Here is a 27,858-nt window from a genome sequence, read left to right as displayed (position 1 = left end):
TCATTTTAGAGAGGAGTAAGAAACCAGCAAAGGGGATTTCAGTCCAGTACCTTGGGAGTTGGGGAAGGCACTCCTCAGTTTCTCCATGATGTCCTCCAAACACAGACTGACATCCCGTGCCCTCGTCTCCACCTCATCTGGGGAACAGGAAGAGTAGAGAAAAGGCAGAGCTGCGATTATAGGCATTTTTCAGAGATTTAACTCCATACGGATACCAGATAGGCTAGATCCACAAAGCAGGACAGTGTGATCAGGAGACAGGGCAGGGACTGGAAGCACTGCAGAGAGACGCCCTGTTCATGGGGCTAGGCAGTGCAGGGCTGCTCATAAAGCAGAAGAATGGAGAGCCTAGAAAGTGAAGCTCTGTGTTTCATAGCAAGGCCGACCAGGAAGGTGAGAGGCTGGTGACAGCAGAGCGTCTGAACAGCAGATGAATGGGCCTTTTTTGTAGCACAACGACCCACCCACACCTTGGCATGTCACAAGGAATGGGGATGAGGCCCCAGGCAGGTGACCAGGGCTGGCAAGGGGCACAAGAGATCTAACGTCCAGCTCCAGAGCCTTACCTGCAGTTTCGGTTTCAGGGGTGTTGTGCTCCTTCTCCCTGGACTGACTTCCCTCCGACGGCTGGGGCGAGGAAGCCAAAGAAGAGGCCGCAGAGCCATTGATGTCCAAGTCAGTTGGCGGCTGGAAAGAGAAAGGAGACTTCATAAAAAAGTTTTCTGCTGCTCCCTGGTTCCACGTTCCTCCTTCCTTGACCTTGGCCTGCAACCTTCTGCACGTCCATTACCAGAACCTGCCACCCATATCCGCCTTCTCCCTCACCCGCAGTGTTGCAGCTCCTCCTCCAGGCCCATCATACCAAAGCTCTCTCAGATACTGGACTCTGCACCCCGCTCTCCCTCCGATCCCTGTGAGGTACCTGCAGTAGCAACTCTCTCAGGCGGTGCAGCTGGGATTCCAGCTGCTTGTTATGGTCCTCCAGGATCTGCATTCGGGTCTCCAGGCGGCTCTTGTGTTGCCGAAGGATCCTTGCCTCAGCCAGGAGCTCATCATTGTGCGGGTCTTGGGCTGATTCTGGAGACCCTTCTGCCACAGTGGGGGACTCCACTGCCTCATCGTGCTGCCATTTCAGACGTCTCAGCTCTCCTTGGAGGATCCTGCAGAAGGGACAGTCAGGATCCAAGCAGCAACTCTACCAGCTTCGGAGACAAGACTGGAATCCCTGAACTGGCCCCCATCAGCAACTGTGGGCACGGGATGGACAACCCGCCACCAAGAAAGCCCCGCTGGGCTGATTTCTTACCACCAGGATCCAGCGTCCCCCTGAATTCTCTGCCTGGCACCAAGTCGATACCTGCCCCTAGTTCTGCACCAGTTCCCAACAGTTTCCTAAACACGTCAGCAATGAACTAAACTTGCAGGAAACAAACAGCTCAGCTCTGGGAAATTGCCTCCCTCTGAACCTAGCTCTGTGCCTGGCAGATGGCTCCTCGGTGCTTGGGCCATGGTGATAAATCAAAGAAATGGGAGACGGAAGAGACCTACGATGGCTTGTTCAGCTAGTACCTAGGACAGGGCAAAACTGCTCCCTGCAGAATATTTTCCAGTCTTGCTTTAAGATGTCCCAGATAACAGGGCTCCTGCCACTTCCCACGGGAGACTGTGCCACTTTAATACCGCTCGCTCTCCAGAAGTTTGATTTCTAGTGAGCCTACATGTCCCCTTCCTCCACTTCACATTCACCCCATTACTCCAAGTTATACTTACTGGAGCTAAACAAGACACATCACAGAGCTGCCCTTTCCCCTCCCAACACCTGCAGACAGTTCTCACATCTCAGCCAAGCTAGACATATTGTGCTCTTTCCATCCCGCTCCATCAGTCACTCCCCCCAGCCCCTGCAATCCTTTCCATGGCTCCTCTCTGAACTCCCGCCTGCTCATCCAGCCCTTGGTGAGCAGGCCAAGACAGTGTTTCTCTGGCTCCTTTCCCCCTTGAACCAACCCCCGTCTCACTTTCTAGCTTTGGCTTTTGGCCACACACATACCTGTTCTCATCCTCTAAGTGGGCCAGGATTCTCTCCAGCTCCCCCTTATCCTCCGTGTTGAGGCTGTCCTCGACCTTTGGGCTGCACACCAGCTCTCTGTCTGTGATTGGGCTGGAGTGACGCAACAGGTACTGATCCTCATCCCTGTCACAAAACACCAGGAGGAGATCAGTGAGGGAACTCTAGCGATGGGAGCACGAGTGGAAGGAACAGCTGCAGGGAGGCGGTTTTGTACAAGAGAGGCTGGTTCTGTATTGCTTAGAGCAGGGGAATTGAACTCCTGGGTACAGAGGGTGACTATGCACCACAGATAGGGCAGGACTGATAATAGAGGAGGAGCTTCTCACATGCCCCAGACAGACAGCCTCAGTATATCTCCCCATGCAAGCATTGCAGAGAAATACATTCAAAATATAGAGATACACATCAACTCACAGGCTATCGTCTGGGGACAAGCTGTCATTAAACAAGGAACAGTTCTGGCTCTCCATCTCCGCGAGTCTGGGGAAACAAAACTGTGTTCATACGTGCCCAGGAGAACCAGTGGATATGTCTGTATGTTCTATGCGCCACAGTTCCTGGGGTCTCCTGCAGACGACTAGACTGGACGTCTTCCCAGCTGTTCTGCCCCCAGTGTCCAGGTCACTTTTTTTTTTTTGTTCTAAACATTTTTGTCCTTCATAGAAAAAAATTGTAAACATGGGTAGATTGTCCTGAGAGAGATGAGCCCTTCATGTGGAGCCACCCAGGGCTCATCACAACTGAGCAGCTGTTTCATGTAGTACAGTAACTCCTCGCTTAACGTTGTAGTTATGTTCCTGAAAAATGCTACTTTAAGCAAAACAACGTTAAGCGAATCCAATTTCCCCATAAGAATTAATGTAAATGGGGGGGTTAGGTTCCAGGGAAATTTTTTTCACCAGACAAAAGACTATATAGATAGATAGATAGACACACAATAAATTTTAAACAATTTAATACTGGTACACAGCGATGATGATTGTGAAGCTTGGTTGAGGTGGTGAAGTCAGAGGGTGGGATATTTCCCAGGGAATGCCTTACTGCTAAATGATGAACTAGCAATTGGCTGAACCCTCAAGGGTTAACTCGTTGTTAATGTAGCCTCACACTCTACAAGGCAGCACAAATGGAGGGAGGGGAGACAGCGACACACACCATGTGTGTGTGAGAGAGATGCGCATTGCTCCTTTAAGTACCCCACTCTAAGTACACTGCCTTTTTAAGTAGATCAATCAGCAAGCTGAGACAGCAGCTGCTGCCAGGAAGCTCCCTCCGTCCTGAGCCCTGTCATGTGTCCCCCCTGCTCTATGGAAGATGGGGTAAGTGGGGTGCAGGAGCAGGGGGTAAGGGGACACCCTGCCTTTGCCCCCCCGCACAGCAAGCAGGAGGCTCTGGGAAGCAGCTCCAAGGCAGACGGCAGGAGCAGCACATGGCAGTGGGGGGAGGGACAGCTGAACTGCCGGCAATTGATAGCCTGCTGGGCAGCTGCTGCACAGGGAACTTAGGGGAGCGGGGAGCTGATAGGGGGGCTGCCGGTCCACCCTGGTTCCAAGCCCCCACCAGCTAGCTGCAAAGTTCTTCCTGCAAGCAGTGGACAAAGCAGGTGGCTGCCAAACGATGTTATAAGGGAGCTTTGCACAACTTTAAACAAACATGTTCTCTAATTGATCAGCAACGTAACAACAAAACAGTGTTAACCAGGACGACTTTAAGTGAGGAGTTACTGCATATGGACTGCAATCCTATCTGGAGGGTGGTGCAGTGTTAGGGCACTGGTCTGGGAGACCCAGAGTCAATTCCCAGCTTCATCACAGAGCCCCTGTGTGGCCTTGCCCCTAGGCACTTAGGCCCAGATTCACACAGATGTTTATGCTTCTAAATCATTGATTTAAATGGAAGTTGAAGCCTAAATACCTGTGTGGCTCGGGGCCCTCGTCTCTGTGCTCAGTTCCGCACCCGGGCGATGGGGACAATAGCACTGCCCTGTCTCACAAGGGTGTTGGGAGAAGCAATGCTTTATGGATTGGGAGGCTACAGCAGTGGGGGCCATGAAGTCCCATGGGGCAACCTGAGGCAGGTGCTTGGGAACAAAAACCCCGAGGGCGTTGGTGAGGGTGTAACTGGCTCCGACAGGGATCTGGCTTGTCTCTTAGGGGAAGTATGGCAGCTTAGTAGGCCTCTTCTTTAAATACAAAATTCATGAATGAAAATAAAGGTCCTGTAGAAATAGAATGGTCGCATCCCAGCCCAGATTAGCCCCTCTGGGGATCCCACTCCAAAGGGGGCCCTGCAGCTGCGTCACTACCCTTCTTCCCCTCCCAGGACGAGGGCTCCGTGTTTTGGAACTAACCTGAGTCAATTTGAGCCATGATCCCTGCCTGTGAAGTGACTTTAGTGAGTGCTGCCTGGAAAGCCCCAGCAGAGGGGTGTGTGGAGAGGGTGGGGGCACTTGGATTACTGGGGTTACTTCACCCTGCAAACCGCAGAGTGAAGGCTGCACACAAGGTGGACAGAGGACCTCATTGGGAATCCTGCGCCGGCATGTGGTACCTGCTGGCGAAGTGTTCGATCCGGGAGTGGGTATCGGCATGCGGTAACATCGGGGAGGAGGCCGGTCTGGAAGAAAGACACACAGGTCAGTGAGGCTCTATGGTTCCTTACTCTGACCTCTGACCAGGAGACGCTGCCCCAGTCCCATTTGGGTCTAGAAGTGCCAGGGACAGTTTGGAGAAGCATCACTCCGGTGAGGTTAAACAGGAAGTTGGAAGCAGCATCTCCACCAAACCCTCCATCAAGGGAGGGCGATGGGAATCCCAGGTCTTCTTCCGAGGCCTAGACACCAATCCAGCCTCTAGAGTGAAACCTGAACCATCTTCACCCTCTGATCCTTGCAGTGGGATCATTTCCATTTGAATTCCACCCCCCTGAACCTGGCAGGCCCCCATCTGTGTGTGTGTGTGTGGGGGGGGTATCAGACAGGGCCGGTTGGTGCGACAGTAGCACTCACGTCTCAGTGAAGTCAGCTTCCAGCACAGACTGGACGGGCAGGTAGCCTCTCTGTGGATGCTTGCTGAAGTACTGCTTAGACCGGAACTTGTTTTTTAGGGTCGTAGCAAAGTCCCTCATGTTCTCACTAGAGGTGGTCTGCAGAAAAACAGACACACCAAGGCTTTAGTGAGTAAGGGGTGGGGGCATCCAGAGGAAAGAAATCCCTCAAGTCGAGCCTCAAACAGGGCAGGAGGGAGAGTTTCCAGAGCACAGGCCACAGGTGCATGCAAGAATTGTGCAATGAGCAGGGAAGAGCACGAGCAAACAGCTGCACATGGAATCAGGAGTGTGGCCTGTCATACCACAGTGCAAGGCCATGCCAACATGCACAGTATTGGGGACTGTCGCGGCAGAGCCTGTGTTTACTGCAACAGCTTTGTAATCAGCAAAACACACTTGTGTAGGCAGCTTCCGTCACGCACAGGCAGAGCTGAACAAAACATCGGCTAAGCCATTTCTGGCACTGCACAAGGCTACCCGCAGCAGGAGGGGGGCACAGCACTGAATGAAGAGTTTCCTGCAATACCCTAGGCTGGCTGCCCCTGGCTCCCTAGCCATGTGAGACTGCGAGTGCTCAGCGCTCCCAGCACAACAGCAAGCACCCCAGCTCCTTACCGGGGTATAGTATTCCATGATGGGATAGTGGAGCTTGTTCCCTTTGCTGGCTCGTCCAGTCAGGAAGCAGGTCTGACAGATATCCACGTTGAACTGCTTCAGGCTGCGGTACCTGGAAAGATGAAGTGGAGTTAGGGAGACAGCACCAATCTTTGATGCTTTGTCTCCAAGCCTCCCGCCTCCAGGGGCTCTCAGCAGGGGACCTCTCTGAGGTAGTGTGTCTGGCTCACCCTGTGTGCTCCTCACAGGTCACGGCAGCTCTGGTTTTTCCTTGTACATCGCTGAATCTAAAGCACAGCTCAGAGGCGCTGACCCATTCACTGTCCCCAGAAGCCAGCAAGCTCCCTCCCTCTCTTCCTGCGGGGACAGAGGGTCTCTCCATTTGATATTTGTGGCAGTACCTGTCTGAGGCACTGCTGATACGAATGCCCAAATTATTGAGACATGGAGGTCATAGGTCACATCTAAAACCTACTGCAAGTCTAGGGCAAATGGCCTTTTCAGCACACGGCCCAGTTGTTGAACTGCCCCTGCTGGTGGGGGCCAGCCAGTAACGTCTCCAGAACGGCCACAGCCTCCCCAAGTGCTAGACAAACATGCTCCTGGCAGAGACCTCATCTCCCAGCCTCAGGGGAGAGTGGGTGAGGGTGGGGACCCCACCCCAGCCCCATGGCCCCAGCACACCCTTTTTATTTTAACATGTTTGGTGTGACTGTGCCCCTGGGCTGGCTGCTGCTATCCGCACATCAGGCATGACCTGAGCAGTGCAAGCTTCCCTCGGACCTGCTGACAGGCCTCTGCCCTACTGGCATGGGAAAGCAGCTCAGTCTCCCTGCTGAGGTAGCCAGTCAAGGGTTCCATTAGTACTTGTAGTTGGTGCTTCGTGCTGGTCTCTGTCCAGGGGATAAATGTCATATCAAGTCATTTCACAGAGACCACGAACGCTTGACAGCTGGGTCAGCTTTCTGTCACTCCCACCCTGAGCCAGGTTCCAGCAGACCGCCGCCAGGAGACCGGGCTGAGGTCCCATTCCACGCAGGGTCCCCACTCTCACCCACTCTCCCCTGAGGCTGGGAGATGAAGTCTCTGCCAGGAGTGTGTTTGTCTAGCACTTGGGTGAGATTCATCCCAGTGTAACCCCACTATCACTGGCTCCCGCAGAGTTCCCCTTGTTCCTAAACCGGCTGCAGAGACTGCACACACAGTTGCTCTCCGTACCTGAAGCCTTTGATGGGACACTGTTTGCAGACAGAGCACTTGGTTTGGTGCTTCACCTGCTCAGCAATGGTCACTCTGTGCAGGACAGCCAGCCACACCATGGACTGTGGCTCCAGGTTGGCCCATTCCAGGAACTGGACGACCTCGATCACAGGCTTCCCATTACTCTAAGGAAAGAGGAGAGAGACAGGAGCGGATCACGCTGTGAAATACCATCATGGCTTCAAGCACGGAGTGAGGCAGAGATCTCTGCTAGCCAATACCCAGGCATGGCTCCTGTTCCATCCTCCCATCTCTGCGGAGCTGGTACCATACCCACTCCAGAGAAGGCATGTACATTACAGGAGGTAGCTCCGACACTGATCTCCCCCAGAGCCGTTCCCAGAGCCGCTGCCACTGCCTCCCTGCCCATTGGACGGACCCCTCGGGAAGGTAAAAGGCACAAGGAAGCATCGCCACTGACGTTACTTACGAAACGGAAGCAGCTGCGGACACTGGGCTCCACATTGCTGCCCCCAAACGCTGCCACCTCTCCCAACTGGCGCGGAACCTGAATGGCCTCATGCAGCAGGATGCTGAGATGCCGCTGGTCGCACAGACCACTGGGATTCGCCACCTGGCCAAAGAGATCTGCCAGGAGATGGCCCAACACCACAGTAATTAAGAGAACAAGGGTGAGAGACCAACAGCACAGACACCCCCATTACAGTTGTGCAGGTGTGTGTCCCCACCCCCACCCCATGGCTGGAGATGCAGCTTTATTTGGGCAAGAGGAAGGGAAGCGAGAGTACGGAGATGAAGCAAGGCTTGGAGCTTTGACCCCGAGACTGACCCTTTGCCACAGCTGAGCTGAGGAGTTCACCTGTGCATGTCTATATTTGCACTGCAGCATTGTAGTCCCAGCCTAGTAAATTAGGTCTGGGATTCAGAGAAAGAGCGGGAGTCGTGATGCAGAGATTAGTCATGGTAGAAGGCTCCCATCAGGCAGGCCTCCTTGCTCAGAAACTTTACTACGCCCGGAAGCCTCCCACTCCTGCTCTGACCTAGTTATTCCACGGACCCCGGGTGGTGACTCACACTGGAATTTCTCCTTCACCTCTGTGCCACACAGACATGCAATGCCAGTCTTGAAGGACAGCGCTCGCATCTTCCCGCTGCGACCGCTGAAAAACAGAGAGGCACAACGCTGAGCCCCTCTCTGTTCTGCGAAGGTCGTTTTCTTAACAGAGCCCCGTCAGTCCCTGCTGGGAGTTCAACAGCATGAGCTTGCTCCCAGCAATGCCAGCTGGACCACTGCAATGCCAACTTCTTCATAGGAGTGCCCTGCCTATGCCAGCTGGGCTCCAGCCCATGGCAGTGTGAGCTTCCTTGCAGCACCCGCCCAAGCTCCAGCAGTGAGGTTCCCCTCCACGCAGTGCCCAGACAGTGTGCCAGCTCCAGCAGCGCCAGTTTTATGGCTTTGAAAGGAATCAGGGAAGCTGAGAGCAGGTACCTATCGAAAACGTTGAGCAGCCAGTTGAGACTCATGTCCACGCAGAGCGGCACGTTGACCAGAATGCCCCTCTCCTCCTCCAGCCGCTCATAGAGGGCAGTCAGGCAGTGGATGACCTCCACCACGTCCATCACGCGATCGCTGGGCTGTAGCTCATGCTCATTAAAGATTTCCAAGGCTGTGGCCAGAGTCACCAGGTCCACTGAGCAGGCCAGGGGCAGAGAAGTGAGGCATTGGAGGAGCAGGGAACAGGGAAAGGAAACATTACAGATCAGAATGGAGAGGAGAGGTATGGACACCTTCTCTGAAGACATCAGTCCCGAATACAACAAAAATACATCATCAAGGGCCACCATCTATTTTAAAGCCACCTTTCTGTCTAGCATTCTTTCCCCTACTGTGGTTACAGGTAACAGCTAAGATCCCAGTCACTGAAAGATTACAGGGAAACAGTGTCTCACTATTTTTTTCCGTGTGTTTACTCTGGCCATTGGAGAGCACTTTGTGTAGCGTCTCACTGCCCAGCGAGTCAGTTTCCCCTCTTTGTGTGGGGCCTTCCACAGCAACATAGGAGAGAAAAAGATGTGAAAGCAGAGGAAAATGGGACTGAAAAGCTACAAGAATCACTGGGGCTCTGAGGTGAGGGTAGGACTGACCCTACCGTTAACATAATTGTCGAAATTGATCAGAGAGAGTTGACAGTCTCATCGAACCAACCCCAACCCCAATCAGTTGCTCAACTCCAACTTCTCCTTGTAAGCACTGAAAGGCTCCCCAGAGTAGGAGGGCAGGAGAGGCAAGGACAGCGTATGGTACTCACACCGCAGAGCTTTCTGGACACGGCGCAGCTTCATGGCCGTCCGATATGCAGAGAATTTGATGTTGTTCAAATCGGCTGCAAAACAACATGAAAGAATTAAATGTAACCATGGCCTGTGCATCTTCATACTCAGCAGCAGAGAAAGGCGCACTCACCAGTCACAGACTTTGCTGGGGAAAATGTCCTTTGAATTAGCACAAAACCCAAGCCAAAGGATGTTGTGCCAGTTCCAACACACAAAAGGCTCAATCCTCCATCAGGGACAGAAGGTGAGGAGGAATGAGTGTGACAGAAGACTGCACAGAATCACACCAGGTCTCTGCAGAGACTCTGGATCCATTATATCATGGGGAGCTAAACAGAGGGAGTTCTGCCGCTTGTCAGGTGCACTGGGGGGATTGCTCCGAGTCCCATCGTACAAAGGGCATGGGAAGGAGAGGCTGTGTGAATCAGTGCTCTCCATGGGCTCATGCAGTGGGCTCCCCAAGGGAGGTGCCTCGAGCAGCTCTTACCTAGCGTTTGGTATAACTCAGTCATCTTGGGGTGGTCCCAGCATGTCGTCTGAGCCTGGTGGCTGAAAAAAAAAAAAAGAAGGAAACCAAATCACTAAACCTGTAAGTTAACTGGCAAACATGTGAACAGGCAGATGGATGCAGCCAGCCATCACCCCCTTTTTATTGCAAAGGGTCCCCAAAGTCTGTGCTGCGCCGGATCAGAGCTCCCTTTGGCCCCAAACCAGGCAGCAGATGCCTGCCCATCACCTGATGATCCCATTCTCCCATCTCAGCATAATGGTGCACAGAGATCCCACATGCTCTCCTATTGGGCGGGGAGGGGGAGCTGATAATACCAAGGGGATTCCCAGTGCACACAGACGGGGTGCATTTTGGAGGCAGGGGGTCCACCCTGGTGGAATAAGGTGTGATGAGCTTGTTTCAACATCACTGTTAATTTCGCCTCCAGCCCCACCTCTTATGGGCTGACTGCTAGGGTCCTTCCTCCTACAACACGCACGCACGCCTCTCCAGTGCCCCAATGCCTGCTAACAGCCACTAGGGAGTGCCTCACAACAGCACTTGCCAAACTAACACTAACACTAACACACACACACACACACCCCTAATGTCTGCAAACATCCCCTCTGCAAAACCAAATGAGAGTCCCCAGAGCTGGGAATCCTGCAAGGGAACACAACTCTTGCCCCAGCCACAACTGAATGTGGGGACCCAGCTAGGCTCCTACTTACACCACAGACTGAGGAGTCTGCACTGTGATTACAGATCTGCCCGGGGGGGAAAGGGCCACATGGGCTGTGTCCGGTGTGACTGGAAGGCGGTGAGCTCACTGCATGAGACCCTGGAATGGACAGGACTTGTGTTTTACCCCATCAAGACCACGTAGGTCTTATTGGAGGTGAGTGGGAAAGTCACACAGGGGATGTGAGACAGAGAGACCAGCCTCTCTTCCACCCTCTGACTGTACACTTACTTGATGTAGTATGGCACTTTATTGGGTGAAATTGCTCGTTCCCAGGGAACCTGGACAGAGGCTGCAAAGAGAGAAAGCTACAGATGCTACTGTCAGTCAAACTCCTCTCTGATGAGAGATCGCAGCCTACCGAGTGCTGTTCTTGGGGAGCAGAGATGAGGTGGGGCTAGGGACGCAGCACTGCTTGCACTGTGAACGCAGAAATGGAGTAGCCATCTCTGTGTCCCCAGCCTCACCCCACTCCCCACAGTTGACTATGGACAGGACCCTACCACTGGGACACTGCCATTGCTCCAGGCAGTGGTCTCTGGTCAGTGAAATCCTTCCTTACAAGGTCGATCCTTGAGACACCAATGTGCATCCGTGTGGGTGGGTGTACTGCACTGGATTTGGGTGCTTGAGGGTGTGTTGCTACCCTCCAATGGCTGGGCCACAGTGTATGAGACACCTGCTTCTCTCACTCTCATTAGAGCTCTCCTTCAGTTCAGGAGAGGCCTGTTTTTCTGAAGCAGAAAGATCAGGGTGGATAGGAGCCCTGCCATAACTGCATTGGGTGTCTGCAGCACCAGTCATTATCCGGGGAAAGGAAACCCTTTCACCTCCAGCATCACCACCAAACAGCTCACCTCCACGCAGGCACCAAGGTCAGTGCTTCTAAACCTGGCTCCTAAATCCATGTGCAGGCACCCAGGCCAAGTGATCTGCTCTGCAGACGAGCCGAGCACCCACTAACCCCACTGATGTCATCGGGAGCTGGGGGTGCTCAACACCTCAGAGAATCAGGCCATTTTTATGTAGAAGTCTAACATCAGACACCCAGGTTTGGAAATTTTGTCCTAAGTGCTTTCCACTGCAGGATTCGCCATGGTGCCAAGACAGCCTCCTGACAGAGCCAGCTCAGCGACGGGAGAACAGCACCCTGCTTTACAATGGGAAATAACAGGCGCATTCTCACCACCCTACCCACCACTGTGGACTATGGGAGCTGACTTTTTGCTGCCATCTGTCATCCAGCCCTGTGGAGTCACAGGATTACTGAGTTTGGCACAGCCCCAAGTGTCAACTGGGAGCTGCTTCAGGCTCGTGTCACCATGTCTGTCTTGTTGAATGGGGCACTACTCCACCTGACTGGCCCAAGTGGTTAGCAAATACAGATCAGAATAGCCTGGAGAGCTGCCTCCTGCATAAGGGCTTGTCTCCAGAGAGGGTTAAGATTCAGGGAACAAAGGTCACTTTACTTCCAAACGGGAGCATCCACATGGGTTTAATGCACTTTCACTGATGCCCAATGACTTCACACTTTAGTGGATTTGTCGTATTTTTCCTGAGTGTCCCCATATAGACAAGCACCTAAATCCTGTACCCTCCAGGAATCATGGTGCTATCAACCTTGGGTAATGCCATGTGTCACTTAGGAACTGCCACTCGATAGTGCCTCTTTCTAGCTGGTTATTGGGGTTGCCCTGGCAGAGCAAGGCCAAGGGGAATATGTCTCCGGGAGTAATCTTGTGTGGCCAAGGCAGTAAGAAAGGCAGGCAGGTGTGAATCTGTACAAAGCAAATGGCACAGTGCTTAGCTTTTCCCATGCGGGGGTATCTGATGGTGGGGACACTGGGAGGATCTGCTCACGTACTGGAGAGGAAGTGCTGGGAACCTGGGCCAAAGTCCCGATGGGCATCCTGGAGCTGCTTCAGGCGTTCGTTAACCGAGGCCTGGGAGAAGGGGAAACTGGAACTTAAATGTGAACTTCCCCAGGATTTCAGCTTTTAGACAGCTCAGGAGGCATCACACACGTACTAACGTGGCACTGCAATGCACCACCCCTCTCCCACATCCACCACCTTCCTGGATTCCTATCCCCCAACAACCAAACCTTCCTGCCCACTCCCTGGCCTAGCTAATTCTCAGTCCCCACAGGCCAGATCTTCACTATGGCTCCACTGAAGTCACCGGAGCTGCACCCATTTACGCCAGTGGAGGACCTGCCCCTATGAGCCCCCGTTGTGCCTTGTCTTTCATGTTGCCTCTGTTCTCCAGAGTCCCACTGCAGACTCACCACCTCCCTGCCCAGTGGCCTGCTGTCTCCCTCTCACTCAGAAAAGACCCATTCAGACATATGACCCCAGATCTCTGTTACCCTTGTTGCACTCTGACAGCCCATTCTCCATAATGTTCAACTACTGTTCACAGAGCACCCAACTTCCCTCCTTTGCCCCCACGTTGCCCCTTCCTACCTGCAGCTGTTTCCATCGGGTGTTGATCTGCTCCAGAGCCCGGGAGTTCTCCATGGACAGATGCACATCTGAGATAGCAAGCTGGTGTGCGAGGTCATTAACTAGCTTCACCCCATCCTTCATGGGGGAGAGCTCCTCTTTAAACAGCTAGAGCCCCCCATCCCAAAGAGAAGAGACAGAAGGTGGGACAGAGACAAAAGCCACTCACCTTACTCCTTCATTGTAACATCACTAGCAACGCTCCACTGGCCTGGGTACACCAGTGGCTGGCATTGCCTGGGAGAGTGGGGATGGGTGGGAATCACTGCCTAACCCTCCTCCCCTGAGAGTGCTAGAGCAGCAGAAGGAACCCAGCAAACCAGACTGGAGATGCATGTACTAGCACTACAATGGAATTGAGTCCCCTTGCTTGGGATACTAATCAGATCCCAACTAGTAGCCAATGAGAAGAAGAGTCCTATCCAGAGAGTGCATGGTTTGAGCAGGACACAGTGAGGGGAATATGCTCCATTGGAGAAGACCTCAGGATTATCTATCCCTACAGACATCACGAGCCAAATTCGCCTTAACAGTCAGTGGAGTCACACTAGCGATGAACTGGTCCCTCTGGTTTTATCGGTGTCCAGACAGGATTTTGGCACAGTCCTATTTGGATAGTGACTGTATCAGACTGCATGATGCTGTCTTACTGGAGGATATCCTGGAGAGAAGCAACTGGTCTCCCTTAGGGACAGAGAGAGGGTGAGATATACCTTGGTTGCCTGGATGTGCTCTGGTAAGGAGTCGATGAAGAGGTCCCCAATGGGCTCCCAGGTTTCTCGCACACTCTCGGCCTGGTCCAGTGTTGTGCTGAGCTCTTCCATGGCTCCCTTGACCTCCAGCAGCTGCTCCAGTGTTCGTTCAATGTGACGGTGTTGGTCAACACAGCGGGCAGTGAGCTTCTCCCACAGCTCACTGGCCACATTCGCCTGCTTCCAGACAAAACGGCTGATGTTCTGGATCCGGTGCCTTGGAGAGACATCTATGAGCAAAGCAGCAGGGCCACAGTGAACAACCAGGAGATCCCAGCCACAGCAGAGACAGCCAATACAAGGGTGGGGTGACAAGAGGAAGAAATAGGAGAAAGAGAGAAGCCAGGGAGAATTGGGAAGAGGAGGAACAAAGGACAGAGAGAAAAAGAGGACAATTTCAGTACATGTCATAGAATCCTAGAAATGCAGGGCTGGAACGGACCTCGACAGGTCATCAAGTCCAGCCCCCAGCGCTGAGGCAGGGCCGAGTAAACCTAGACCAGCCCTGACAGGTGTTTGTCCAACCTCCTTCTCAAAAGCCTCCAGTGGTGGGGATTCCGCAACTTCCCTTGGAAGCCTATTCCAGAGCTTAACCACCCTTAGTGTTCAAAAGCTTTTCCTAATATCCAACCTAAACCTCCCTTGCTTCAGATTAAGCCCATTACTTCTTGTTGTACCTTCAGTCAACATGCAGAACAATTGATCACTGTCCTCTTTATAACAGCCCTTAACATATTTGAAAACTGTTATCAGGTCCCCCCTCAGTCTTCTTTTCTAAAGACTACATTAAAAATGCCCAGTTTTTTTTAACCTTTCCTCATAGGTCAGGGTTTCTAAATCTTTTATCGTTTTTGTTGCTCTCCTCTGGACTGTCTCCAATTTTTCCACATCTTTCCTAAAGTGTGGCACCCAGAACTGGACACAGTATCCAGTTGAGGCCTCACCAGAGCCGAACAGAGCAGGACAATTACCTGCCAGTACGACACTCCTGTTAACACACCCCTATTAGCCTTTTTAGCAACTATATCACCTCGCTGATTCATATTCACTTGTGATCCACTATAACCCCCAGGCCCTTTTAAGCAGTACTACCATCTAGCCAGTTACTTCCCATTTTGTAGTTGTGCATTTGATTTTTCCTTCCTAAATGCAGTACCTTGCCCTGGTCTTTACTGAATTTCATCTTGTTGATTTCAGACCAATTTTTCAATTTGTCAAGATAATTTTGAATTCTAATCCTGTCCTCCAAAGTGCTTGTGACCCCTCCCAGCTTGGTGTCATCCACAAATTTTATAAGCATATTCTCCACTCCGTTATCCAAGTCATTAATGAAAATATTGACTAGTACTAGACCAGGACTGACTCCTGCAATACCCCACCAGATACACCCTCCCAGATTGACAGTGAACCATTGATAGCTACTCTTTGCGTACGGTGTTTCAACCAGTTGTGCACCCACCTTATATCATTTTCATGTAGCCCACATTTTCCTAGTTTGCTTATGAGAATGTCATGTGGGACTGTTTCAAAATCCTTACTAAAATCAAGATAGATCACATCTACTGCTTCCCCCCATCCACTTGGTAAAAATAACCCTGTTGAAGGAAATTAGATTGGCTTGGCATGATTTGTTCTTGACAAATTAATGCTGGCTATTCTTTATAATCTTATCATACTCTAGGTACTTACAATTTGATGGTTTAAAAATTTGTTCCAGTATCTTTTCCTCGTATCAAAGTTAGGCTGACTGGTCTGTAATTCACCAGGTCCTCTTTGTTCCTCTTTTTAAAGATAGGTACTATGTTTGCCCTTCTCCAGTCCTCTGGGACCTCTCCTGTCCTCCATGAATTCTCCACGATAATTGCTAACAGTTCTGAGATTGCTTCAGCACCCTAGGATGAATTTCATCAGGCCCTGGCAACCTGAATACATCTAACTTATCTAAATATTCTATAATCTGTTCTTTCTCCATTTTGGGTTGTGTTCTTTTCTCCTTGTTGTTAATATTAATTGTGTTGACTATCTAGTCACCATTAATCTCTTTAGTGAGGATTGAAGCAAAATAGGCATTAAACACCTCATCCTCCTTGATATCAGTTACTAGCTCTCCTTCCCTGCTAGGTAGATGGCCTCCACTTTCTTTCATCTTTCTCTTGCTACTAGTGTATTTAAAGAACCTGTTCTTGCTGTCTTTTATGTCCCTTCCTAGATGTAACTCATGTTATGCCTTAGCCTTTCTGATTTCGTCCCTATACACTTGTGCTATTCTTTTGTATTCATCCTTACAATTTGTCCTTGTTTCCACTTTTTGTAGGATTCTTTTTTGATGTTCAGGTCATTAAAGAGCTTCTGATGGAGCCATATTAGCCTCTTACTCTTCTTCCTATCAGGATTGTTTGCAGTTGTGCTTTTAATATTATCTCCTTAAGAAACTGCCAGGCAGCTCTCCTGATCTTCTTTATCCCTTAGATCAGTGGTCCCCAACCTTTTTCGTCTGGCGGGTGCCAGATGACGAGCCACCGCGGACCGTGGCCGGCGGACGAGCATCCGCCGAAATGCCGCCAAGAAGCGGCAACATCAATAGGCGTCGCCGCCGAAATGCCGCCGACAAGCAGCGTCATCCAGAGGCGTCGCCGCCGAAATGCCGCCAAAAATCGGCGGCCTTTCAGCAGCGACGCCTCTGGATGACGCTGCTTGTTGGCGGCATTTCGGCAGATGCTCGTCCGCCAGCCAGTATGCGGGCGCACATAGATGCCTTGGCGGGTGCCAAGGCACCCGCGGGCACCGCGTTGGGGACCACTGCCTTAGATTTTCTTCCCATGGGACTTTACCTACCAGGTCTCTGAGTTTGTTAAAGTCTGCTTTTTTGAAATCCATTGTCCTTATTCTGGTGCTCTCACTCCTGGCTTTCCTTAGAATCATGAAATCTATCATTCAGATCACTTTCACCCAGGCTGCCTTCCATCTTCAGATTCATTCCTCTTTCAGCATTACAGCTCTGAATTGCCTGTGTCCCAGCCTCTCCTGCTGCCAGTCACAAGCTTCCTGCCTACCATCATCCATCTGATCACAGCCTGCACTCACAAGTGATAGCTTTAGCCCATGAGGCTAAGCTGTTTTCCACGGAGCTTGCCTAACAGCGTATCAGGGTACAGCATACACATTCCATGGGACACAGTGACCCCGCAGTCAGCGATGCTACATCCCAGCCAGGGAACTGCAGGTCTGACAAAGGACCTCTGAAGGACTGCGGCCACCAGTAGCTTCAACTGTGGTACCAAGGTGAGTACTCCGCAGAAGGAGTAAAGATGGGACTATTGCCTTTAAAGCACAACTCCTGAAATCCTTCCCCAGGCAGAGACAGCCCCTCAAGTTAAAGGGAGCTTTGCCTGAGTAAGGGCCTCAGAGCTGGGCCCATTAATGTGTTATCCCTGTTACACAGAAGGGGAAACTGGCACAGAGAGAGATTAAGTGATTTACCTAAGGTCACAAAGCAGGTCAGGAGCAGAGCTGAGTGCCGATCAGTGTAGGGAGCCCAAAACTCAGCAAATGGGCCCTATTGTTGGCCATGCCAGATCACTTCCCTCCTCCTCCCTATCAGTGGGGAAAGCACAGGAGCTGCCAGGACCCCACACACATGCTAGGAGTGGATTTGTACCCTGCCCCCTGGCCAAGAGAGGGAGCAACAGCCTGCAGAGCACTTCTTCCTTCCCAGCAGTTGGGGGTGGGGCAGGAGAAAGAGAGGAAACCCCTCAGAGTCACCAAGAAAAAGGGAGAGCTCCCCACCAGCTGCCAGTAGAGTCCCTCTGGAGGGAAGAGGCCATGGCTTCACATAAGGGGTGTGGCTCAGTTGAAGGGCTGGGACAAGAGTTCATTTTGCAGGCATGCTAATTAAATCACTGTTCGATGCCCTCAAGTACCATGTTGCATCTCTCTAGGACAGAGGTCGGCAAACTTTTTGGCCCAAGGGCCGCATCTGAGTATGGAAATTGTATGGCGGGCCATGAATGCCACGAAATTGGGGTTGGGGTGCAGGAGGGGGTGAGGGTGCTGGCTCTGGGGTGGGGCCAGAAATGAGTTCAGGGTGTGGGAGGGGGCTCCAGGATGGGGCAGGGGTGCGGGTTCCAGGGAGCAGGAGGGTGGGACCGAGGGGTTCGGAGGGCAGGAGGGGGATCAGGGCTGGAGCAGGGGGTTGGGGCACTGGAGGGGGTTGGGGTGCAGGCTCTGGGTGGCGCTTATCTCAAGCAGCTCCCAGAAGCTGCGGCATGTCCCCCCTCCGGCTCCTACGCGGAGGAGCGGCCAGGTGGTTCTGTGCGCTGCCCCATCCGCAGGCGCTGCCCCTGCAGCTCCCATTGGCCACGGTTGCCAGCCAATGGGAGCTGCGGGGGCAGTGCTTGGTGCGGGGGCAGCATGCAGAGCCCCCTGGCTGCCCATGCACAGGAGCCGGAGGGGGGACATGCTGCTGCTTCCGGGAGCCACACAGAGCCACAGCACATGTGGAGCGGGGCAAACCGCGGACCCCGCTCCCCAGCAGGAGCTCAAGGGCCAGATTAAAACATCTGAAGGGCCCGATTCGGCCCCTGGGCCATAGTTTGCCCACCTCTGCTCTAGGACGTGCCACACACTATGCCATTCCCAGCATGTGCCACACACTGTGCTTCATCACACCCCATGCATGCTGTGCCTTGTCCCACCACAAAGTAACATGACATAGGACATGTCTACGCTGCCATCGGAGATGTGATGGCAGCACATGTAGACATACCCAAGCTAGCTTTATTCGAGCTAGCTTCAGTACCCATAGCAGTGATGGGCTTCAGCGCAGGCTAGCCACCCATGTAATTACCTAGGGTCCCAGGCGGGCTCATAGAGCCTACACCATAGCCTACACCAAAGTTCGTGCTGCTGTAGCTTTGCTGCTATTGCTACCCAAGCTAGCTAGATCAAAGCAAGTATGTCTACAGGTGCTGCGATCACCCCTCCGATGGCAGTGCAGGCAAACCTATGGAGACATATGGAGTGCCAGTGCCAGGTAACACTGTGCTATAGTACTGCACGTTCAGTTCATTCATGCTGCACTGCGGTACACAATGCCACACTGTACCCTGCCCCCGCTCGTCTCTTCTCTCAGAACGACAGCATGCAGGGTCTGAGAGCTAGGCCATGCTGACATGAGGACAAGGAGGGGGATGAGAGTGGGAGGCTCCACATACCTTTACTTTCAGAATTTGGTTCCTCTAATTCCTCAAATGGGTGCTGGGAGAGGAAGGCCTGCGCCGACTCCAGGACGGAATAAATATATGGGCCCCGAGACTTCACCTCTTCCATGAAAGCCTGCAGTGGGGAGGCACAGCATGACCAAAAAAAGACTGAGTTAGAGAATTGAAAAGCTCCTTCCTCAACCAAGAACTGTTCAGTGAATTACTCACTCCAGCGCACAAGGGAACTACCGGCACAGAGCACGTAACTGACACGTTAAAGAAGCTCTGCCTGAGAAGATGGTACATGAACATCTTTATCATACAAAGGAAAGTTAATGGATAAACAGCCCTGGGATTCAAGGAAGATCCCAACACATGGAAGGAGGAGAGAGATTTGGTGAGATCTGTAGATCAACAGTGTGCGTGAAATAGGCAACTACTGGTGTGTTCTGGGCCATGAGTTATTAAAGGGGAGGCATTCTGATCATGGCCAGTTTGCATTGTGGGTACAGGGAGGAGGAAACTGTCCTTTGTAAGTATTTTAAATATTTAGTCCTGTCATGAGTGCAGGGGATGGGACTAGATGACCTCTCGAGGTCCCTTACCATTCTATGATTCTCCTAAATGCAGAGGGGAGGACATTGGTTAATCAGAACTGCTATGTGCTATAACACAACAAGGATTCTCACATCCCCGTCACTGTGTCAGCTGTAGGTCATAGTCAGACAGATGATCCAAATTGGTCTCTCGGCAAGTGTCAGGATCCCCACGAGTGTGGCCAAAGAAAGGCATCTGTTTGTTTGAGAGCTCGGATATTGCAACCAGTTGGGGAACAGGTAATAAGCAATTGTCAGTGACTGAGGCTCAGTATCCAGTTCTGTGATCTCTTCGTAGATTTAACTTTAAATTTGTAATGCAGATTTACTTTCTGTAATTTACACTAAATGCCTCTTCACTTTCTAACCTGGACTGATTCTATCTGTTATTCATTGGGGGAAAATACAGGCTGGAGCGTTTCAGGAGAACGTTGGCTCCACCTCATGAGAAGGGGAAAGGTGCAAGTGACAGCCAGTGTACTGGCCCCAAACATGAGTCACAGGGGGACCTGCAAGTACAGCTGTGGGCAGAGAGGCCAGGTCAGGTATCCAAGTTCCATGCCAAGGAACCTGGGGTGGGAGCTCATCCTAGCTGGTGAGCGAGGGCAGGGCTCTAGGGAGCGCATATCTGGAAACATACTGCGTGCGTCTCTTTTTCCTGCTGCACCAAGAGCACATCTCCCCGGAGTGGCAGCTGGGCGGACAGCTCTTCATCCTTCTGACCCAGCCAGTCTATGATCTCCTGGAGGGGGAGCTGCAGCTTCCCGCTGTGGTCTGAAAAGGCCTCCAGACGAGCCCTGCACCGGACGGATGGGAACACAACAGTCATAGAGAGCAGACACAAGGATGAGGCCTGATGGGAATTCACCTCTTTTCACAAAGGGAAGAGTGGACGGTGCACTGGGCCCCTGCAGCCTGCGGCTCAGAGGGCACCAGCCCAGCCTCACACAGTGTGTGCCTTCCGCCCTGAGGAGAGGCAGCCAGGCTAAGGGAAAACTTCCCCTGCCCAGTGACTAAGGAATGGCTATATCCTGCACTGGTGTCAGGAGGGAGGGGCTCCCTCAGCCTGTCCCAGGTGAGCATGCTGCCCTGGCCTCCCATGCAGCAGAGGATCCCCTCCATGGGAGATTTCCAGGGGCTCAGCATTAGAAGTCCTTGCTGGTGTTAGCAGGGGCGGGTGAGAGGATGCCCTTAAGCTGTTTCTGATCTCCAAGTGCGTGGTGGGGAGAGCAGAAGAACCTGCCTGGACTTGTGCGTACACACGGCCTGAACTCCGGCTATGCCCATATTGGCAGGGACTTGGCTATACATTGTAGCCACCTGGACCATTTCCAGGATGTGTGTGTTAAGGCAAAGCAAAATTAATATGCCCCAACTGAACTCTCAATGATGCTGGCTGTGGATCTGCAACTACAGAAGGCTACAGAAAGGCACATGCTCCTAAAGAGAAGGGGCAGGCCAAAGAGGAAGGTGATATGAAGGGAATGGGTTCCTGAGTCCTTATCTTGGGCAGTAAGAACACACACACACACAGCTACCTGAGGAATGGAGAGAGGGGCAGAGAGAAAGCAGGAATGGAGGAGGAAAAAGAGATAAAGGGACAGGAGGAAATAAGGGGAAAGAAGGAGTGAGAGCACAAGCAAGGGCAAACGAAAAGAAAATACATTTCAAGCAGAGGAAAAAAGAGCCAGTGACTCAGAGATTTGTCTCTGCTTTAGAGGCTGAGAGGGGAAACTGCTCTGAGGTCACAGTGAACTTGGGTGGCAAGTGAACTGAACAAGATCTAAAGGCTTCTGCCTAACATCTCCAGCAGGCAATCCCAGGGCAAAGACCAGCAAGTTCACTCCACGTGGGGAGTCCTACCGAAGGCTGTGGGATTTCTTTTTTATTTCATTCCAGCAAAGATTCATCTCCAGAGGTGTCTGGGGCCTGAGGGCACTGTCGGGAGCCTGCTGGGTTACACAGGGCGCTCCTTCACCATCTTCCGCTGCTTTAACCTAGGTGGAAACACAAACACCTGACAACTGTATCCAGACACAGGATGGCTAGTGGCTAGAGCACATGTCTGACTGCTGCTCTCACCTCTGCCACTGACTCACTGTGTGTTCTTGGGCACAACCCTTAACATTTATGTACCAGCTTCGCCATCTGTACAAAGGGATTGAAATGCTGGCCTGCATCACAAAAGATCTTGAGATTTTGTTAAGGATTTAAAACACCTGAAGGATGTTCTATCAGTGTAACATATGATAAAGTGATCAGCATTTACAACACTGCAAGGGGATGAAGGGTTTTTACTCTTGTGCTCCCAGATTTTCTTAGTCTGGTATTCCAGTATCAACTAGATCTAATATAAGCATCTGATGGGTGGGTGTGCGACTGACCTCTGACCTCTGTTGGATTGAGTCAGAATTGCTCAGCTGTGTGGCATAGACTCCACACCACTCCACATGGAGATTCCCCTTCAGCTTAAGTGGCTAGAGCTTGTGCTTTTGGAGCACCAAAGAAGCACAGGCTTCAAGTTCTATTCCTGCTGCTCCCATTAAGTTATGAGCAGCCCCAGTGTTCAGCACAGTGACAACCAGGAAGGTGTAGGTGACCACGGATTTGTTACAATATTAATGGCCCTGGTTGTGCAGCTTGAGCCACCACAAAAGACAGACTATAAGCTCACACCTGCTTCACCTGTAGAAGATTGCAGGTGAGAACATTCTCTGGCGGTCCAGGGGCCCAACTTCTAGAGACTCTGCAGCTTCTCTGCACCCACTCCAGAAGGAAGAGAGCGCATGTGTGTGAAAATCAGGGAGACACTCAGAATGCCAGAGACATACACTCCAGTCACTATACATCTTTGCATTCAGAGTGCTTTAAATCCGAGGATCTCAAAGCACTTTACAATGAGGAATGTAGCCTCAATCCCTTGGGAGGAAGGGAAGCATTATCGACACAGACGGGGGAAAGTGGGGCACTGCACAGGGAAATGACTCGCACAGTGAGGCAGTTGTAGAGTTAGGAGACGAACCTAGTCTCCTGGCTCCCACTCCAGAGTTCTGATCGCTAGACTGAGCTCCCTCCCATGACAACAGCGAAGACTGTCCCAATTGCCAGACACACCAACAAACAATCGGAGGGAGGCATGATCTAAAATGCAACACAAACACTCACACCACTGTGTGTTTGGGGTGTATGGGTGGAGAGCTGGTGTGTGACCACAATGGCAGGTTGCTGCCTGTTGTCAAAACACACAAACATTTACTGTTTTCACAGGTGGGAAGTTGCTGTGTTTTGCTTGGAAATCACAACATTTCCCTCCAGTTCTAATTTGTTGGCAGGGCTCAGAAGTGATAACAATTAACATGCATTAGCACCCTTCAACCCATATTGCTTTCCAAATGATCTGTACAGGAATCACTTCACTCAACTGGAGTGCAGCCATCTCTGAGGGGTGGGGCAGTTGTTTGAAAGAACACAGCTACCCTGCAACAGAGCAGGGGACCATATGATAATGGCACAGAAGGAAAGACGGGAGCAGGCAGAACAGACAAGAAATTAATTCAGGGCAGTGACACAGGAGGTCATGATTACAATGGTCCCTTCTGGCTTTATAATCTATCCGAAGGGGGTTTTGCCAGGTCACTAGGGCTATCACCCCTCTACTCCCCAGAAAAGAACTGGGAGGTATTTAATTATCACAGTGGGGGCAGAAGCGTGTTTTATGTTTCACCCAAAGCACGTTTAATTTTCTGCCCCGATCTGCCACGTCATTCCAGAGAGCATCCCAAAAATCATCACACACAGAGTACAGAGGAATCCTAGACATGAATATCATAAATAATTCAAGCTAACGCTGCTGCCTGTATACTGAAAGTCAATACATTTCTTGTGCAAATACTCACGCTGCCAAAGTAGGTTAGCCCCGCGTGGCCATAGCCACCTCCTATGTCCCCAGGGAGATTGCAAAGGGATCAGGGCCAATGGCCTTTCTCCATCTGGGGGGTAAACGGAACTGCGTGGATATAATCCCACGGGAAGCGTGATCCTCTCCAGCCTAGTTTAGGAAAAGGTTAAAAGTCCACGATGCCTGCCACTCACCGACTATGTCCTATAGATGAGCCAGAGTGCAAGCAGCCATGCACTGGTCAGATGTGCAACACCTGCTCTCCCAGAACAAAACCCCTGCAGGTGAACGGGGGAAAGTAGCGCTTCTGCATCGAGCACCAGTTCCACTGGCTGCAGCTGCCGAGGTGGCAGGCTGGTTGGATCCTTCTCCCTCCAGAAGTCAGATGCATCTGAACAGCTTTATTTTTAGATGTGTGTGCAGGCACACACACGCCCGGGCTGTGGAGCGCTTCCCCTACCTGTGCAGAGCCGGGGATCCATGGTGTGGCTGCTCAGCAGCTGCACAGGAGAGAACATTGTCCCCCTCTCTTCCCAATGTCATCAGCCAGCACCAGGCAGACCACGGCAGGAGAAAGGCAAACAGCACCACAGGGAAGAGAGGCAGAGTGGAAGGGACCAGAGGGCGGGCGAGGAGCAGGATGGGAGGGCTGAGAGGAGCTGCTGCCCTGTTTACTGACCCCCTAGGAATCCGGAGGGAGGCGGCAGCAGCAGCCTCTCTGCCAGTGAATCACAGCTTTGTCCGGGTAGAATTCCAGTTCCCTCCAACCTGCCCTAACCCCCACGGGTGCCACGGCAGCTGTCTGTGTGTGAGGGAGGGCAGGGTGTCACCAGGAGTTACCCTGTGCACACGCGTGTGTGAAAGGCACTGATGGGGGAGAAGGTACCACAGCTAGCCACGTTCAAAGAAATCACTGCACATATGAGAGAACACAGCGCTGGGCAGGGCCACCCCGGGTAATAGCAAAGGTGGCACTGAACAGGGCCGGGGCCCCCTGGGTAATAGCAAAGGCAATGGTACAGCAGCCCCCAGGTCCTCTGGCTACTGAAAATGGAGTGCTGGGATCTCAGCGTTTATTCGTCAATGGACAGATTCCTGAAGGAATAGTCAATGCAAGCTTTTAGTCCCCTAGACAGACTCAGGGAGCACCTGGGGGCTCTCTCTGAGTCCCATTATAGTGGGGGAGGACAGGGTGTGTGGGGTGGCATGGGGGGTGGAAACAGAAACACCTCAAACTCCATTATACGAGAAGGAGGGAGGGAGGCTACACTGAAAGAGCCACAGGGGTTCCCTATGGTTACCAGACACTCTGCCCAGAGCCTCAGTGGGGAAGCGTCTGCCCTGGCCCACACCTCCTGGATAAGCCATGAGCTCACCTGGGTGGGCCCCAGCAAAGCTGTGCATCACAGTGATGGCCAGGGCCTGCCTTGGGGACAGAATTGGTGAGCAGGGGAAGCCCCTCTGCAGATTTAGCGCTCCCCACCTTCGCAGCTGGGGCTCCCTGACCCAGACCCCCCCCCCCAATGTCAACATCAACATTCCTGGGCTTGGCTCACACCCCTCCGCACCCAGGGAAAACATCTTGTTTTTGCCAAAAGGATTTCGTCCCCGTCCGTCTCCCACAGAGTTCTCTGGAGTTTCTGCAGCTCGGCATTGTTTCCATGCTCAGTACCACCTACAGGAACACTATGAAAAAGCTCCCTGTATCTCTCCCTCTTCCCATCGGTCTCTCTCATTCTCTCTCTCTCTCCGCACGCCTGCCATCTCTACCCATTCGTCCCCTCCTCCCTCCCTCTGGGCTGGGCTGCCCTTTGCAATCAGGGGGCTCTCACACCAACATGCTCTTCAGTTTTCACCAACCCAGTGGGATCCCTGGACTCTGAAGCCAAGACAATAGCGACGCCAGCAACCCTGAGTAAGGCCTGTCCCAGGGAGGAGGCAGACAGTGCACGGTATTTGGAGGGTGGAAGGCAGAGCTGCTGTTAAGATCGCTGCCCTGCAAGCAGAGCAAGCCAGTGGCCTGGCACTCTGCCTGCATGTGGGGTTAAATTCTCTAGCCCTGTGCAGCACACAAGTCAGGAGAGGCTTTGGGTGGGTGATTATGAGCCCAGAGCAATGAGTGCCCCTCATACAGCCTCTCTCCAGTGCAGCTGCTGATTGCTGCAAGTGTCCCTGAGGCTGCCCTTGCGTCTGTCTGTTTCCCTGTTTATTCCCTCTTCCGTTCCTGTACCCCCAAGGAGAACCGGCTCCACCCATGATAGCTCCTCAGCATGTTCATGGCAGGCAGGAGGCAGTGGAAGTTGCTGCTCGGCTCTCTCTGCTCTCCCTCCAACCCTCTGCTCCTTGTTGAATCTGCTGGGTCGTTTATTAACCCCCTCACACACTCCTGGTAATAGCTACATAACAGCCACCCCCACCCCATAAACACTGACTCAGAACCAGCAGGGAAAAGTCACGGGCTCATCTGTGAGTCCCGCTTCCAGCCTGGGAACTGGCTCAGACAGACAGATGCTGGTTTCTCACACTTCCCCCAGCTTCTCTCCCCTGAGCTGCAGATCTCCATGCTGGGGCAGCCAGTGCAACGGCAACACACGCTGTTGGGATCCAGGCCCAGACTCAGCCATCTTGAACTCCTTGGAGCCAGCACAAACCTGGATGTGCTGTAGAACAGTAGTTCTCAACCAGGGGTCCGGGGTCCCCTAGGGGGCATCATGCAGGTTTCAGGAGGGCCTGCAAGCAGGGCCAGCATTAGACTCGCTGGGGCCCAGGGCAGAAAGCCGAAGCCCTACCGCATGGGTCTGAAGCCCAAGTCCCTGAGCCCTGTCAGCTGGGGCTGATGCCGAAGCCTGAGCAATGTAGCTTTGTGGGGGCCCCTGTGACATGGGGACCCAGGCAATTGCCCTGCTTGCTACCCCCTAATGCCGGCCCTGGCTTTTATATGCAGAAAACCAGTTATTGCGGCACAAGTGTGCCGTGGAGTTTTTAATGGCATGTTGGGGGAGCCTCCGAAAGAAAAAGGTTGAGAACCTCTGCTGTAGAAGAGGAGTGCTGAAGCCAAAGGGGGCTTGCTTCACTCAGCGCAGCACTGCAGTTGCCACAAGGCGCTGGTCCAGCACTCTTCAGCCAGAGGGAGAGGGAATGGAAAGGGCAGTGAAGGGGGGAAGGGAAAGAGCCCTGAAGAGCCTCTGCTGAACCTCCAGATCAGACAAGCAATGCAGGCACTTCTGTGCCTTCTCCGCCATCGGCTGGGGTCTTGGGCTAACTGGCTCATTCCCCTTTTGCAGGCAGAACAAACTGCCAGCCTTGGCTACATTCAGCTCTAGAAGTGCAAGGCAAACACACATCCAGTGACCACTGACACAGTATCTGAGGGACACACATTCCATGCAGGTCAGAAACCCCCTCAGGATGGCTACTGGCCCCAGCCTGTCCAGCCAAGAATAGCACAGGCCTGCTCCTAACCAAAGGCCTGGGATTTCCAAAAGGGCCAAAGGGAGATAGATTCTGCAATCCCACCAGTACTGCCATCCCCAAGAGTTCAAAAATCATGAGTCAGGCCCCAAAGAATCATGAGATCAGCTTAAAAATCATGAGACTTAAAAACAGTTGGATTTTTTTTCTTTGCCTTCTGGTTTCTGAGCCTTTAGCACCAGGCTCACATTTTTCACCTCTTCTCTGCAGAAACTTCCTTTTTAAAAAATGATAGCTGAACTCCCCACCTCCCCACCGCCTCCCCCTGAGTCACATGAATCCAGGAGCTGGGACTTCAGGAAAAACAAATATTGCGAGACTCACCATCAAATCATGAGAGATGACAACAGAACCCCCCTCAGCCCCTCCACAAACGCATATGCACACATGATTTTTGGTGGTGGAGGTTTGAAATGCAGAACTGATCCCAACACTACACATTGTCACTCAAGCCCATCTCTTGTTTGTGAAGCCCCGTGCATCTGGAAAGTGCCATCTGAGTAGAATACACTAAGTAGAAGCTGGGAGCAGGCGGAGACGGAGGAAATAACAGCCCCATCACTAACAGGAATGTAGGAGGTGCCACTTTGCTATAAATACAGAAGTTTGGCAACTGTCACCAAAACTCTGAATTGAAAGAAAAAGAAAGAGAAAAAGTGTGCTAGTTAACAAGCCCTAGCACTCTTACCTGAGACTGTGAGTGGGTGGTGCTGCTGCGATGTGACTGGTCTGCTGTATGCCGCTCATGACATCGTGGGAGGGTGTAGGAGCATCCCTGCATGACCATTGGCTGCATCAGAACGGAGGTTCATGGGGATGGAGACTTCTCTGGGCACAGGCACCTGAAACACAGTGTGAAATCCACTGGATCAGCTCTCAGATCTCACCATTCAGGAGAGCTGGCTGAGTTGCAGG

The 27,858-nt window shown here is 52.3% G+C and overlaps 1 protein-coding gene across 1 annotated transcript; it reads right to left on the bottom strand.

The window, feature by feature from the left end:
* On the bottom strand, nucleotides 1-27,739 carry DRP2 (dystrophin related protein 2). The gene is made up of 22 exons (XM_065410505.1): nucleotides 27,632-27,739; nucleotides 21,438-21,571; nucleotides 20,215-20,371; nucleotides 18,991-19,111; nucleotides 13,739-14,007; nucleotides 12,987-13,133; nucleotides 12,386-12,464; nucleotides 10,753-10,813; nucleotides 9,777-9,838; nucleotides 9,265-9,339; nucleotides 8,445-8,646; nucleotides 8,030-8,115; nucleotides 7,425-7,582; nucleotides 6,953-7,119; nucleotides 5,735-5,846; nucleotides 5,079-5,215; nucleotides 4,622-4,687; nucleotides 2,486-2,551; nucleotides 2,051-2,194; nucleotides 923-1,160; nucleotides 567-687; nucleotides 1-137 (listed from the first exon to the last, which is right to left on the bottom strand). The coding sequence occupies exons 1-22, from the start codon at nucleotides 27,737-27,739 to the stop codon at nucleotides 1-3; spliced, it is 2,847 nt and encodes a 948-aa protein (XP_065266577.1).
* Nucleotides 27,740-27,858: the final 119 nt, after the last annotated feature.

The sequence above is a fragment of the Emys orbicularis genome, chromosome 9 (genome assembly GCF_028017835.1).
Source record: "Emys orbicularis isolate rEmyOrb1 chromosome 9, rEmyOrb1.hap1, whole genome shotgun sequence".
NCBI lineage: Eukaryota > Metazoa > Chordata > Testudines > Emydidae > Emys > Emys orbicularis.
This window is presented reverse-complemented; position numbering and strand designations above follow the sequence as displayed.

Coding starts and splice junctions, on each gene's coding strand:
- DRP2 (XM_065410505.1), bottom strand. CDS start 27,739: ATGCAGCCAATGGTCATGCAGGGATGCTCCTACACCCTCCCACGATGT. Junction 13,134..13,738: donor AGCACATCCAGGCAACCAAG/GTATATCTCACC, acceptor GGGGGGCTCTAG/CTGTTTAAAGAGGAGCTCTC. Junction 8,647..9,264: donor TGTCCAGAAAGCTCTGCGGT/GTGAGTACCATA, acceptor TGGCCTGCTCAG/TGGACCTGGTGACTCTGGCC.